The sequence below is a fragment of the Alligator mississippiensis genome, chromosome 1 (assembly GCF_030867095.1).
Source record: "Alligator mississippiensis isolate rAllMis1 chromosome 1, rAllMis1, whole genome shotgun sequence".
NCBI classification, from domain to species: domain Eukaryota; kingdom Metazoa; phylum Chordata; order Crocodylia; family Alligatoridae; genus Alligator; species Alligator mississippiensis.
Window position 1 is genome coordinate 242,492,817 of NC_081824.1, and position 16,332 is coordinate 242,509,148.

General features: G+C 48.8%; 1 protein-coding gene across 16 annotated transcripts in view; it reads right to left on the reverse strand.

Moving 5' to 3' along the window:
• LOC106739643 (phosphofurin acidic cluster sorting protein 2) overlaps positions 1-16,332 on the reverse strand; it is a 215,136-nt gene that overhangs the window by 78,900 nt on the left and 119,904 nt on the right. For all 16 annotated transcript variants that reach the window (XR_009458971.1, XM_059720380.1, XM_059720378.1 and 13 more), the window contains one exon: positions 9,982-10,069. Coding sequence is in view for 14 of the 16 variants with exons in the window: in XM_059720380.1 (XP_059576363.1) it covers positions 9,982-10,069 (88 nt within the window). In the remaining 2 variants the exon portion in view is untranslated. The remainder of the gene's footprint in view (positions 1-9,981; positions 10,070-16,332) is intronic.

Below are 16,332 nucleotides of genomic sequence, written 5' to 3' on the forward strand. Positions count from 1 at the left end.
GCCCTACCATCCAGCATATCTATTACTCCCTCCAGCTTGGTGTCATTTGCAAACCATGCCCCCTTCAAAGTCATTGATGAAAATATTGAACAATACTGGCCCCAGGATTGACTCCTGGGACACAACACTTGACACTAGCTACCAACTAGATATCAAGCCACTGATTACTACCCTCTGAGCCCAATGATCCAGCATGTTTTCTGTCCACCTTACGAACCATTCATCCAACCTGAACTTCCTTAGCTTTCTTGCAAGAATGTTGTGGGAGACCAGATCAAAAGTCTTGCTAAAGTTAAAGTACATCACATTCCCTGGTCTCCCCACATCCAGAGCCAGTCATCTCATCATAGAAGGCAACTGGGTTGGTCAGGCATGATTTGCCCATGGTGGATCTATACTGACTGTTCTTAATTACCTTCTTCCTCCAAGTGCTTAGAAATTGATTCCTTGAGGATCTGCTCCATGATTATTTCAGGGACTGAGGTGAGGCTGACTAGTCTGTAGTTCCCTGGATCTTCCTTCTTCCCTTCCTTAAAGATGGCCACTATACTTGCCCTCTTTTAATCATCCGGGATCTCTCCCAATCACCACGAGTTTTCAAAGATAATGGCCAGCAACTCTGCAGTCATGAACAATGCGTGCCCCCAGAAGCAGCAGGAGCATGGCAACCGCCTGCAGGCGGTGTCTGGGGCATGGTAGCGGCAAGCAGGGACTGCCTGCAGGTGCCTGCAGTGATGATGGTGGCAAGGGCAGGCTGAGTGGGGACTGCCCGCAGGCAGCTGCAGCAGTGTCAGCAGCAAATTGGGGGGGGGAGAATGGCGAGCGGCAACCGCCCAGAACCACCGGCAACCACGTCAGTATCCAAGGGGGGGTCGTCAGTCCAATCTCAGAGGGGACACATGGCCCCCTGTGCTCCCCCAAGCATCACCCAAGTCTGCAGTCATACTGGCCAACTCCCTCAGCACCCTTGGGTGTATCCCATCCAGCCCCATGGACTTGTACATGTCCAGCTTTTCTAAATAATCCCTAACCTGTTCTTTTGCTACTGTTGGCTGCTCACCTCATCCCCAAAACTCTGCTGCCAGGTGCACTAGTCTGGGGATTGACCTTGCCTGTGAAGTCTAATGTGAAAAAGGCTTTGAGTACTTCAGCCTTTTCTGAATCCTCTGTCACTAGGTTGCCTCCCCCATTCAGTAGGTAGAGGTGCACCAATATATCAGTGCCATATCAGATTGGCACTGATAAAAGGAAAATTAATTTTATTGGCTATCAGCTTTTTTGGCCAGTGTAGCCAATAATGTCACTGATAAATACAATATGCCTTCTGGCCAAGGCCTCTGGACTCTGTGTGCATGCGTGCAGCCACACACATGCACATGGCCAGGAAGCATGGAGAGCTGTGCCCTGCAGGTAACTCTGTGGAGAGGAAAGGGTGTTAAGGAAAGGCAGGTCAAGGCCCCCACAGTGTAGGAGGGAATGGACAGGGGCAGGGGACGCTGCCCAGCCAGGGTGGTGAATGGGACCCAGGGCAGGGAGCAGGACAGAGCTACAGGCAGCTCATCCAGGGGACGCGAGGGGGCAGTTCCCCACTGCTGTGTGCACCCTCCAGGGGTGCCATGGGGGGCATATGCCCCTCCCCGGATTTGTGTGTGGGGTGGATGTGGGCTGCCTGCTGTGGGGTCAGGGCTCTCCGCTCTGCTGCCTTGGCGCCAGGGGCTCCATGTTAGTTGCACATCCCCTGCCCACCAGGCAGCACTCAGGATGGCAAGTTGTGCCTCATGCTGTTGGGTGGGCAGGGGACATGTGGCTGACGCGGAGCCCCTGGCACAAAGACAGCAGAGTGGAGAGCCCTGACCCCACAGCGGGCAGCCTGCATCTACCCTTACTCCACGCAGTTCCGGTCTCCGTGCTTAAAAATGGTGGCGGTGGCACTTGAACTAAAGCTCATTTGATGAGCTTTAGTTCAAGTGCCCCTGCTGCCATTTTTAAGTGCTGAGACACTGACCCCTGGAGAAGCTGCCTGCAGGCATCCATCCTGCTCTCTGCCCCCACCCCAGGTCTCATTCACTGCCCTGGGTGGGCAGTGCACCCAGCACCGGCTTCTGCTCCACTCCCTCCCTCACAGTGGGGGCCTTGATCTGTCCCCCCGCCCGTGCCTCTTCCCTCCCCCACACCCCTTCTCTTCCACAGACTTACCTGCAGGGTGCTGCTCTCCATGCTGCCTGGTTGCATTCCTGTAAATCAGTTATGGGATTGGTATCAGCCGATATGGCTGGTTAATAACTGGCTATCAGTATCAGCCAACAAAATCTTAACTGGTGCACCCCTATTAGTAAGGGACCTACACTTTCCCTGATCTTCCTTTTGTTGCTGACATGCTTGTAGAAACCTTTCTTGTTACCTTTGACATACCTTGCTAGCTGGAACTCCAAATGCATTTTGGCCTTCCTGATTTCATCCCTGCAGGCCCAATCAATATTCTAATACTCCTCCCTAGATGTTTGTCCAAGTTTCCACTTATAAGCTTCCTTTTTGTATTTTAGCTCACTGAAGAGTTCCCTGCTAAGCCAAGCTTGTGTTCTGCCATACTTGCTAGTCTTCCCACGCATCTGGATGGTTCATTCCTGCGCCCTCAGTAATGTTTCTTTAAATTACAGCCAGCTCTCCTGGACTCCTTTCCTCCTCAGATGGGCCTCCCAGGGGATCCCACTCATGAATTCCCTAAGTAAGTCGAAGCCTGTTTTTCTGAAGTCCAGGGTCCATACTATGCTTCTCTCCATCCTTCCTTTCCTCAGGATTCTGAATTCAATCATCTCATAGTCACTGCTGTCCAAGTTGCCATCCACTACTACGTTCCCCACCCATTCCTCCCTGTTTGTCAGCAGCAGGTCAAGAAGAGCATGGCCCCTAGTTGGCCTCTCCAACCTTGCACCAGGAAGTTGTCTGCAACACTCTCCAAAAACTTCCTGGATTTCCTGTGCACTTCTGTATTGCCCTCTCAGCAGATGTCAGGGTGACTGAAGACCCCCATGAGAACCAGGATCTGTAAACAGGAAGCTTCTGCCAGTTGTTTGAAGAAAGGCTCATCCACCACTTCCTCCTGGTCTGGTGGTCTATAACAGACACCCACTACGACATCACCCTTGTTGCTCTCTCCTCTGACCCTAACCCAGAGACTCTCGACAGGCCTATCTCCAGTTTCATACTGCAGCTCTGAGCAATCATTCAGCTCTTTTACATACAGTGCAACTCCTCCTCCTCTTCTCACCTCCCTGTCCTTCCTGAACAGTTTATACCCATCCATGACAGTGCTCCAGTCATGTGAGCTATCCCACAAAGTTTCTATTCCAATCATGTCACAGTTCTGTGACTCTGTGAAGACTTCCAATTCTTCCCATTTCCCAGGCTCTGTGCATTCGTGTACAAACATGAGGTAACTAGCCAATTGCCCTACTTTCTCAGAAAGAATGAGAACCCCTCACCTTTTGCCTCCTCTTGCTTGTGCTTCCTTCAGGTCACCCACTTCCTCACTTACCTCAGGACTTTGGTCTCCATCCCCTGGTGAACCTAGTTTAAAAGCCCTCCTCACTAGGTTTCTGTCATAGACAGAAATTCACCCACACAATCCATTGGCTTGTAAGGTCTGCATGACAGTGAAAGGTTGGGGTGCAGATTGTAATGCAAAGTAGTGGTGATCTGTTCAAGAGGTTTCTGTTTTGGGCTGGCTGTAGACACAGTGTGCTAAGTTGCTTTTGGAAGGGTTTCCCATGTAGGAAGGCACCTGTGATTTCCTGATATGGAGAGGGCTGCTCCAAAGCCCTCCCTAAACATGTTTCTTCAATTCTTCATTTTCATCACCAGCTTCTCAGAGGCAGGAAGCATGAAAATCCCTTGCATCTGCACTTGGTCCTAACTTTAAGGAATCCTGGGGTCTCATTGCTGTTATTGCCCATGTGCCTACATTTTCCCAGCCCCTGGGCTACCAGTCTCTCTCCCCTCCATGGTTCACTCAAATCCTACCTGTGCACAGAGAGGCTTACATAAAGGTGCAGGTGGTACCTTAGAGGTTCGTGTGGCCAGATGCACTGCCACATACCCAGCAAGAAAGGGTGGTCATTAAAACATACACTGATGAGGAGGAAGAAAAGTTACAGACTTTCAGCACTGAATGCAGGTGGCACTGCTTACCCCAACATCTGCCCGCGGCCCCAAGGGGATGGTAGCACCCTGCCCTCCCTTCAGATGTGCTCTCCCATGTAGTCTCTGCTATACAGCTGCAAGCCCTGCCCATGGAAAATGCAAGCATCAGAGCATGCATGGGTCTTGCAATGGAAAAAAAATACATGACAAGACAGTCGAGATCATATGCATTAAGTTGCCAAGTCAACAGCTCACCCACTTAGGCCTGTGCTCTTGCCACCCCACCCTAGGCCCTCACTGGCACTGGCCCCAGTGCACTGGTGTGGGCCCCATGCTCCTGCCCAGCTGTTGCTGTGTTCCCATGAGCCCGCTTGCTGCCCCTTCCCCCTGCCTTCCACAGCCATTTCCCAACTTCCCCCCACCTGCTGGCTGCTCCAGCATGTGGTTCCCAGCTGCAATGCCAGGACTGCAAGAGCTTGCCCTGAAGACCGGGGCGATTCCCCGTGGTCCTCCCCTGCCTCCCTCCCCACCTCCTTCCTATCTGAATTTCCCTTCAGCACAGGAAGGCAGGAAGAGCCCCATGGTCCCAGGCCAGAAGCCTCTGCTAGACACAGACTTCTGGCTGGGGGTGGGAGGGCTGGGCTGGCCTTGTTGCTGCTTAGTCCTGCCACCGACTCCTCCTGGCTCCTACCTGTACTGGCTCCTGTCATCTTTGACAGGCAGCCAAGGGCAGATAAATATTAATTTTCTAAATTTTTTAGGGGCCCTGCAGGCCAGATTGAATGGGCTGGCAGGCCAGATTCAGCCCACAGGCCATATTTTACCCACCCGTGCAGGAGAACCTGGAGTCACTTCACTAGGTAGATGAACTTCATGGAAATTCCCCTATTATACATAAGAATGTTCATAATGGGAGCAAAGAAGATGTGCTCTAAATGTAAGAACCATCCAGGAGATAGAGGCCTGGGTGGCATATTCTGCCATCATCCTGAGAGTACAGGTCAGGAAGTGAAGGCAGGGAAATGCAATCCCACACCAATAAGGGCAGGGAGGTCTGAAACACCAGAACCACCTAAGCCAGGTTGGGGCTATCAGAGTGACTTTGGCTCAGTCTTCTGTATCTGTCAATGAGTCACAGCATTAATGGAATTGTTGGGGGGAAGGCATATAGATGGCCCTTCCACCATGGGAGCCTGGACTGAAAGGGAGGCTGGACTGAAGCTTAACCTGGACCATAAGAGTCAACACTTTGCAACCATTCCTATCCTATATAAATCTATTTCCAGGAAACCCAGGAACAGCTGGGAGAAGACCAAGTCCTTGATTTCCTACTTGTAATGGATTGACAACTGCTCAGTTGGTCCACTGTTCCATTGTGAAAACTGGACAGGTGAACTTCTGAAAGGTGGATGCGGTGACAAATGCACCACTGCTGCTGCCATGCAGCTTCCTCATTAAGAAGGGAGGGCCTGGTGCTACAGAGATGGAAGGAAAGTTGCTAGCATGAGTACTGTGATGGGTCTCCAATCTCTTTTTCTTTTTGGAATCAGAAAGTAGCATCCTTTCTCTCTCATTAGTTGGAACAAGTCCCAGAGGCAGCAGCCATGAAACCACCTGATGAAGGCTAGTCTCATGACAATGGTACCTGAAAAGGTACAGGAAAGATGGATTTGGAGGAGGAAAAGCCAATAAAAAAGCCCTCTCTGACCATGTCTATGACCCCCTGCTCAGTAGCTACACTGATCCAGAGAGAGGAGGCAAGTGATTGAGAAAGGGAGGATAAAGTGGGGTTAGTAAGCATTTCTAGTGTGTGCACATCATCAAAGCCCCTGCTTTCTTGATTGATCATACAGCAGGATATCAGGTGAAAAGGCACAAAGAGGGCTCAAGCTTCTGTTTCTTTTCTGCAAGCTTCAAATGGCAACTGGAGGTGGATGCATCAGGTGCTGAGAAGAATGATAGGTCCACTGAAGGGTCCCTGTGGGTATGGAACTGATGAAAACAGGACTTGCGTCTTAAAGAGGCTGGTAAATCCCAAGGGGGCATAACATACCCCTAGAGTCCTTTAGTGAATGGAGAATTTTCTGTTTTAGAACTAAACATTTGTGTGGCCTCCTTCAGAAGCCTAAGGCCCAACAGCCACAAAAGTTTTTTCATAATTACAGCAATGGCCACAAGGCACAATGCCACCTCTGCTGCACTGAGGGCACCTTGCAGAGGCTTTTAGGACATGAGTCTCCCTTCCAGCATGACTGAAAGGAAGGAGTCTCTGGAGCAGAGGAAAGCATGTCAGCAAAACTGGCCATGCAGCTGTGTAATCTGTAGTACTATCTGGCAAATAGGGCTTAATATGATGCTGAACTGTAAGCTGGACAAGGAGTACAGCTTTTTGTTGAAGAGGTCCAGACACCTGGGATCCTTTTCTCTTGTCCCTAACCTAATGTGTCCCAACTGTTGGCCACCACAAGCAATGGAGGAGCTGGGTGTGAGTGGAGAAACTCCATGCTATTCAGCATGATTCTGTATTTCTTGTTAACAAGTTTGTCAATTGACAGAGCTAACAGGAGAATTCCATATTATGCAGGCTCATTGTAAAATAGTCTCATTAACTAGAAGTGGCACTATCAAAGGACTAGATTAATGTGAAGTGCCCATCAGTGAATGCAAAAGTGCTTCCACAAATTTATTTCGGGGGGAATAGGTTGACAGCCATGCCATACACCTGGGTAGGTCTGGGAAACTTCCAGGTTCCTCCACCAAAGGGATGGATGAAGGCAGAGCACCAGAGAAGGTAGATAACTTACCTGCTCTCATGGGGACAAGCAGCCCCACATGACAGGGCTCCCTGTGGAATGGGAGGCAAAAGGGATCAGCATGTCCCTGGCAGAAAACATGACCTCAAGCAATGGGCAAGGCTGGCTCAGTTCCCTAGACAGATGCAAAGACCACAAGGTTCATTGAGGACATGCAGGCCAATTCTACAATAGAGTAGGTGGATGCTAGTATCAAGCAGCCAGCACAGAACAGGAGGAAAAGAAAAACAAGAAAAAATAGTTGTGGTAAGGATCTGTCTGCTGACAGGCTATGAATGCTAGTGAACCAACAGTTACTCTGACTCAGCCAGGCAGTGAAGGGGAAAGGGCCAAGGAATAGCCTGTACAGGTTAAAAAAAAAAAGGTCTCTAGTCAAAAGGCTCAGGGGCTGAGCCCACCCCACATGTGAGAAAGTGTGTGGATAAATGCTCAAAGGAGAATTAGGCATGGTGAATAGGAAGAGGGTCCTGGTGATGCAAAGGATGAATGGAGCACGGGGGACAAAAAGGGAGGGATTCCAGGGCATCTACAATGTCCTGTAGCTCTTGCAGCCTGGTTCCTGTTGGGTGACTGGGTCAAACATGACATGAAGGCAAAAGACCAGCCTTCATTTCCAGAGCAGCATTAATGCACAAGCTTCCACTGCTAATCCCAGATTTAAATCCTAATGCATGCAGCACAAAAAGCTCTCTGGGAACACAAAGTTGTTAGACTCCCCACCCAACCCTGCTTTCAATAGGATCAGCTGCTTTTTCTGCCACCTAACAAGAGCACAGGAAGGGCACTGGTTTCCCTGCTGGGTAAGTGAAGACCTTTGCATCAGAGAAGCTGCTTTAAGATGTCTTACTCCCTTGTTCCTACTTGGAAAGACAGGACTGGTCACAAAATTGGCCTGCCCAAAATTCACACTGGGGAAGGGTAAGGCATGGCACATCCAGACTGGAAGGTGACAGGAGCACATACAGAGGGGGGGGGGGGGGGGGGGGGGTGCGCACGCGCACTCATTTACATTCATGTGCTCACAGGCACGCAAGAGATCAATCCTGTTATCTTCCCCCCCTTCCTGCCTGTAAGCTAGATATTTTGTGCTCTCTCTCACACACATGCACACACAGAAAGGGAAGGCAACAGATCTCACACACAAATACACACAGAAAACAGGGCGGGCCACAACAGAATCTTAAATCTCTTGTATGCACATGGGTGTTCAACATATAGGCAAAAGAAAAGTCTACTATGCCAGGATCTTTTCTCCCTCACATGCATTGTTCTCCCCATTGTCTCTTCCCACTGTAGGGTGACTGGGAGGTGGAGCTCCTCAAACTGTTTAGGATAGGGGCCAGAAACCTTTATAAACTGTGAGCTGGGACAACCTGGCTTCAACCTGGCACAGACTGGGTGTCTTCAGTGGTGTGTCAGCAGCAGGGAGGTTTGCCTAGATCCACACCAGGGCCAGGCACTGCTGTTGCTTTTCCCTCCCCCTGGCTACAGCAAAAGGCACAGCTGAAAGCTGCCCAGCCCCAGCACAGTTCCCTGTCGGCTAGAAGCTTCGCTCTCACTGCAACTGGGAGAAGGAAAGGGGCAGAAGCAGCAGCACTGCAGGCACAGCTTCCAGCTGGCCCACCCTAGCACTGCTCCTTGCTGCCTGGCCTCAGCACAGGTGCAAGCTGAGACAAATTCTTCCAGTGCTGCAGGCCATATGTTGCTGATCTCTGGAACAGCAGGGTTGAGCAAAGTACATCAAGGCTTGGGGCAAGCAGTGCCTGAGTTGTACTCCACAATTTAGCTGCATTCAATGGAATGATATGGGCAGGCCACACTACACAAGCATTACCAAACTTGAAGAAAGAAGCAGAGCCTATGAACATCTGCCAGAGGTGGATCTGACCTCCCCTGTGCCTCCAACCCCTGCAACAGGGCTATATATGACATCTGGAGTTTGATCGCCTTAACCTGATCATTTGTGACCACTGGAGACCCAAGGGTGCTTCCCTAACAGGCAATGCTATCTCAGCTACATCATCTGTCCCATAGAACGCCATGCTGTACAGCATGAGAAAGGGCCTTCTTCATTTTCTGCACTAGCTTTTCTACAGGGCCGTGCCACTGGGAGGACTGTGGCATTTAGGGATGAATGAACTGCTTCTCATGTTATGTCCCACTTTCCTTGCTCTGGGTGCTCATAATGCTCAGCACATGACAATCTGCAATGTTTCAAAGCTGGGCATAGCCCACGGGGGTGGTTAGGCTGCCTTTCTTTCTCAGCTGTTAGTGTCACATTCTGACAGAAAGGTTTGTTTATACTCCAGGGTCTGGCACTTGTGGAAAAGTCATACTTGAGGCAGTTTCAAATTGCTGGGCAAGGTTGGGGCTAAGACGAGAGGTGACACTGGTTTCTTGTAAAGGAGCTCTTGAGAACCCTGACCCCATCTGGCGGTGGCTGTTTTGCCCCCTTTGCTGCAGCAGATGACAGAGTGCAGCAAGGATAGCACAGCAAAAACAGCATAATGCAAGGATGAGCGTACAACAGGGCTAGAGGTTTCTAGGTAGGGAATCTACAGGGTGGATGTCCTGTTGCTGGAGGAGCTTTATGTACACAAAGAAGAGTAACAAATGCAAGGACAGAGAGAGCCTTTGGTTCTGATCCAGTCCCTAGGGCCCACTATCTCCACCACTCCAGCAACAGCTTCATTTGAAAGTATCCCACACTCCATGAGATGGTAGGAAATGCTCAGGCAACAGGAGGCAGCAATAGAGGAAAGATTCTCTTGGGATGGGGGCCGGGCAATAAATTCAGCCTGACAGTAAGCAGGCACTGGGCAAGTGTCACTGATTCATGGGGGAGCTGTTCAAACTAATGCCAGGGCTGGAACTGCTTCAGGGGAATTTGAAAGATGCTAGAAGAGAAAAGCTTGGAATGAGGGCTACACAAAGTGAAATACATGCAAGCCAACTTTTCCTACCCAGCAAAAAAATACCAGTGGTACTTCCCTGCAATTAGGGCAGTGCCATAAAATCAGCAGCTTACCTGGATCTTCACAGCAATAAGCACAGAGCTCAGCTCCTTGTCCAGTTCCCTAAGTACTGTGAGCTTCTTCAGACGCAGACTGCAGAGCCTGTAAGACAGACAGAATGGGACACATTCAGGCACCACCATCCCAGGGGCCCTGCCGCATGGTACGAAGTGATCAGAAGGCAGGCTGAATGTGCAGCAGCTGCCTCCCTGCTGTCTCTCCCAGGCACAAGCTCCACAGAGAAACACCAGGATTCATGCCCCACAGAGAAAGCGGATCAGAAAAGATGAAAGAAGGAAAATTAACAGAGCTAAAGCAGGATTAAGGGATTACTCTGCCACAGGAAGTCACAGACCATGTGATGGAGAGACCCCTCCCAAGTCGTACTGCCAGATATACATAAAGTTCTCTCACCACTGGTGTTATTTATAACTTAAAGCACTTAAACCCACTCTCATCCTGAACTAAGGGCAGATATACCCATTCAGCCCTTAGCACCCAGACTCACAGTTTTTCCAGCAGGCAGGATATTTCTAGAGAGACAGGGAAGCAAAGTTATCACTGTACAAGGCACTGGAAAGGCTCCATTAAGACAACTCTGCAACAGCTCTGGTCACCTGTCTTAAAAAAAGATGAATTTAAAATGGAACAGGTACAAAAATGGGCTACTAGGATGATTAGTGAGAATAGAAAACCTCTCTCATAGGTGGAAATTTACCTTGTTTACCTCTCATAGGTGGAGTTTACCTTGTTTAGCTTAGACAAACAAAGATTGAGAGAATATATATAAATATATTTGCGGGTAAATAACAGGAAGGCAGAAGAGCTATTTAAGTTAAAGAATATTATTAGCACAAATCCAATGGCCGCAAACCACATTTAGAATGGGAAATTGGGTGGTTTCTAACCATTAGAAAAATGACATTTTAGAATGGTATTTTGATCAAAGCAATGGGGGCAAAGAGCCTAAGTTGCTTCTAAAGGGAGCTTAGTAAGATCATTAAAAGGGCAGCATGATAGAGTGGGATGTTCTTGAAGCAGAAATCAGAACATATGATATATAGATGAGAGGATTTGGAATCCCCATAAAAGAGCTGAAAAGATATTTTATTTCTGTATGGGGTGTCCTGGAACCCGCTGCTTCAGGGCTCCTGAATGTATCATTTGGCATGGCAGATATTTTTGTTCACATGCTTCTGACGTATTGGGCATTGGCTGCAATTAGAGATGGAGGTCTGGCTGGGGGACACTGGTGCCACTAATGATACTCAGAAACCTCAGGTGACTGGCTAGTGGGTGTCACTTACACATTCGAGGCTCAGATTGATTGACAGAACTGAGATCAGAAAGGAATTCCCCTTTCCTCTCAGATCAGATTGGCAAGGATTGTTAGGATTTTTGGCCTTCCTCTATTGTACAAGACATAGCCTTCTTCCTAAGATCTAAGCATATTGTAACTCAAGGGCGGGCAATTATTTTGGGTAGAGGGCTGCTTAGTGAGTTTTGGCAAGCCATCAAGGGCCACATGACAGACAGCCGGGGCCAGATAAATATTAATTTTCTAGATTTTTAGGGGCCCCGTGGGCTGGATAGAATAGCCTGGCAGGCTGCATTTTGCCCACCCCTGTTGTAACTGCATAACTTTCTTTCCATGGCAATGGACAAGACATTGAGAACATTTTTCTTCCCTGCTCTTTATCTATGGTACATTCTCTGTGGCCATAGGGGACAAGTCTAGGGACAAGTGACCTCAAGCAGCAGTAGAGAAAATTTAGGTTGGAGATTCGGATAAACTTCCAAGCATCGAAACAGGCTGCCTAGAAAAGTTGTGGAATCTCCATCACTGGAAGTTTAAATTTTCAAGAGCAGGTTGAAAAGACACTTGGCTGGGATAGTTTAGTCAGGGATGATCCTGTTTCAGCAGGGAGCTGGACCAGAAGACCTCATGAGGTCCCTTTTAGCTCAACTTTCCCAGTAGGAAGCTTTTGCAACAAACAGTTCCTTGCAAACACAGAGTACTAGACTCAGTGGCCTGGGAGACCCTTTCTGCCTATGGTCAAGTGATCAAAACTATCTACTCTGGCCAGATTTTTTTAAAAATCTGAAAAAACTATAAACAAGAGTGTTAAAATAACAAGCTAATATAAATAATACCAAAATGGAAAAAATATAAACATACCAAAAATGGAAACTTCATTTTGAAAAACACCTGAAAGAAGGAAGACATTACAGGACCTTACTAGGTGACTGCTACCATGGGAGTAGCAGCTAGATGTGGCATTATGTCATAAATCTGACTCTGTCATTGGCTTATTGTGTAACCTTGGACAAGTCATGTTTCCACCCCTGTGCCTTGGGGCGTTCCTCTGTTCCCCTGGGTCTGTACTTTTACATAAGATGGATGCCTTTCAGGACAGTATACCTTTCTGGAGCTTGGCTGGAGCTTCTCAGCACTACCAGAAATTACTGTGGTTAGTGAGAGGTGTGCACTGGTCAGGTACTTATTTTAAAACAGCCAATTCTCTCTCTCTCTCCTTGTAATGCTGATCAGGACACTCCACAGAGGGGGTTTGTCCAGGACACAATCACATACAGTTTTCCTGAGCTTGTAATATCTCTGAGATTAGCTTGCTGGCATTATCTGGCATTCAGTGGGGCCACAATATCTAGAGCAGGCATACTCCAGCTCACAACCTAATGCCTTTTGGATGCCAGGAACTTTTCAGACTAAACCTACATTTTCCTTCCCCAGATAATTTCATCTCATTACTCTCTATTCTATTGTCTTGCATCTCCCATGACACTTCCTCTCCCAGTGTGTTCAACCCACTCTAATCTTGATAACCCCACCTACAACAAAGAGAATTTTTGTTAAATTTCCCAAGCATTTTAAGGATCACATTTTGACACCACTAAGCACTTATATTTTGTCTGAATTAGGAAACATAAAGATTAGGTAAGTATTAGATAACCATGAACTCTACATTCCCCACCTCCACCCACCTGCTGACCTCAAATACCAATGCTAAGGTAAGAGATATCAATGTGTTACTTCACTGAGGAGGAAGGAGGGGGTAGAGAGGGAGAGGGAGAGAGAGAGGAAAAGAAAAAGGAAAAGGAAAAGAAAAGGCCCAAAAGTAGCTTGGGGTTTAGCCAGCACATGTTTACTAATTGACCTGACCTTGATTTTTGCCCAATTCAAACAAATCCTCAGGCAAGTCTAGGATTAAATGTGCATTAAATAAAGCTTAAGGCCTGAAAGGGACCACTTAATCATCTAGTCTGACCTCCTGCAAAGTCCAAGCCATTTTCTATCAAGTAGGTAACCTTGGAATTGAGCCAATGATTTGAGTGTGACTAACACCACTCTTCCAACATGGCATTGGGTCCTGATCTGAAGAAATTAAGAAATGGAAAATACAGCATTTTCCTTGGTAGTTTGTTCCAGTAGTTAATCACAGCCATTATGAAAAATGCCTATACTATTTCTAGTCCAAATATGTCTGGCTTCAGCATCTAGTCCTTGGCTTCTGTCACACCTTTCTCTGCCAGACTGAAGAGGTGAGGGCACAAAAAGACTGAAAAGTGCCCAATACGTTCTCCCCATGACAGTATTTACTCACTGTAATGAAGTCACCTCAACTTACTTTCTGCTAAAGAGCTCAGTCTTTTCAGTTTAAGTAGCTCATTGTAAGGCATTTTTCTTTCCTTCAAAATGTTTTATGGCTGTTTCCTGTATCCTCTCAATTTTTCGACATTCTTTTTAAAATGAGAACATTGGAACCAGATGTAGTATTTCAGTACCGACCTCACCAGTACTACACAGAGAGAAAAAAAAAATCACCCTCCTTTTGCTTCTCCTTTTACATCCAAAGATTGTATTAGTCCTTTTTCTCTAGGGCATCATACTCAGCACTTAGGCATTGCTTGTCCACGCTGACCCCCAAAACTCTTTCAGAGTCTCTGTTCCCAGGGTACTGTGTTCCCTGTTCTGTAACCATGGCCTTTGAACATATATAGCCTCCAGTGAGTCTAAATCCAAGATTCTTGGTTTCCACAGGTTCTATTCTATAGATTACAGAATTATTATATTTACAACAGCACACATAGGGTAACCAAAGACCTATAACTTGAATACCTTTTTTAGAGACATCAAGATAAATGTTATAAAAGCAAACTGAAAGAGAGATAAGATACAGTGAGCAAGCCCTGTCCAATGATCCACTCAGATCTTAAGTGGAAGCTCCAAGATTAGGTGACATCCAGTATAAGAGGCACCCAATATCACAAGCTGCATATGCAAATACTATGTCCATTTTTGCATTGCCTCACCCCAAATTCTAAGGTATACACACCTGATAGGTTCTTGGCTTTAAAACCCTCTATGAATTAATATTAACATCCTATCACAATGTTGACTTGTTGCTATGAAAAATGCAAAGCGTGGGGCCCCTGAGTTTCATACAAGAAATCTTTATATTATATCAGCCACTTTGGAGTGTTTGCCTCAAGCTATAGAATCATAGAAAAGAAGGGCTGGAAAAGACCTCATCTAATCCAACATCATCTAGTCCAACCCCCTACTCACCAGGCTGTTCCCAGCGAGGGGGTTGGGCTGGGCTGTGCTGTGCTCGGGGCAGGTGGCGCTGGGAGTTGGGGTTGGAGGGGCTACGGCTAAATGGAGTGGCTGGCAGCCCCTCCCGTAGCCCCCTCCCAGCGCTGCCACTACTGCCCACCCCGAGTGCAACCCAGCAGGAAGAGCCCTCACCAGGAAAAGCCCAGCAATGCCCTGGCCCCAGCCCACCCAGTGCACAGATCCAGGGGTACATGCCCCACTCATGCCCTCCCAGGGTGTGCACAGCTCAGTCCCGGGCTCCACCCAGCTATATAATGCCTGTCCCTGCCCCACTCCCTCCCTCACCATGCAGGCATATGGGGGCGGGACTACAGGGTGGGGGGGCTGCAGCCATCTCAGAATTCACTGTAGCAACCCCCACTTCCAATGCTGCCACCACCTACCCCAAGTGCAGCCAGGCCCAGCCCGTCAGGAAGAGCCTGCCCTGCCCAGATCCGGGGACCCTTATGCCCTCCTGGGGGTGCGTGTAGTGGTGGGAGCCGCCACCCCCACTCCCCACCGCAGCTCAATGCCACACCATGCCCCTGCCGGGCAGCCTCTGCCCCAGCCCCAGCCCCACTCCCACCCTCACCACTGGGGCAGCCCAGCTCACCTTGCCCTATGTGCAGATTCAGGGGCACATGCCCTCCTAAGCTGTGTGCAGTGGCAGGAGCTGCCCCCCCCTCCAGACAAGCTGCTCACAGCTTTCTCTGTCTTGCACCCTGATCTGCCCTGGCTGTGCACCACCTGCACCAGCTCCACTCCCTCCCACATGGTGGGGGCCTCAATCTGCACCCCCCAACTTAAAAACCAAAAAAATATATAAAGGCATACAGGAACTGAAACTTTGAGTCAGAAGGAGTACTCTTATTTAAAAAGGTTGAAAATCCCTGGTGTAGTGAGTACAGAGATGATTGCATAATAACTGAAAAATAAATTCTTAGTTTTGTATATTGTAGGGGGTGAACAGTAGGGTGTATGTGTGTGTGGGTGGGTGCGGTATGTGTGTGTGTGGTATGTGTGTATGGTGAGTGTTTGGGGGGGTGTGGTAGGATGTGGGGAGTGTGTGAAAGATTTGTGAGGGAGTGTGGCTGTGTGTGTGGGAGGGCACAAGGTATGCTGGAGGGTTGTGTATATGTGGGAGATTGTGGGGGCAGGGTGTGGGTGTGAGGGAGGTTCGGGGGTGTGGGGATCCCCCCCATACTCCTCCTATGGTGCAGCAGCAGGTGGGACACTCAGTGCCCTGAGGGCCATGACTCCAGCCAGCACTGCACATTGCAGCGAGGGGTGCATCCTCTGCCCAGCTGCCTGCATCACCGGTGCTCCCTGCCATTCAGGCACAGCCCCTGCACTCACACACCAGAAAGGGAAGCTCCATGTGCTGGAGCTGGCTGCCTTCCCTGCCGGGGCTGCGCAGCACCAGAGAGAAGCCTCAGGCACTGGAGGGGGTACATTTTTGGGGCTGCATGTACACATGGGTGCCTCACTCCCACCCTCATGGGCAGAAGGGCTGGGTGAGGCACAATTTCTTGGGGGGCCCCACAGGCCACATGAAAGTTCTTGGTGGGCTGAATCCGGCCTGCGGGCCTAACCTATTCTTAAAATTGTGCAAGAATCACAACAATCAGACAGTGCCTGAAAACATCAAGACCAACCTAACTTGACACAGGGAAAGCAGGGAGATGGGGCTACTGTTAAGGCCACTGCAAGAACTGGAAGCAGTTTGTTGAAATACACTTGAAAGTGTATA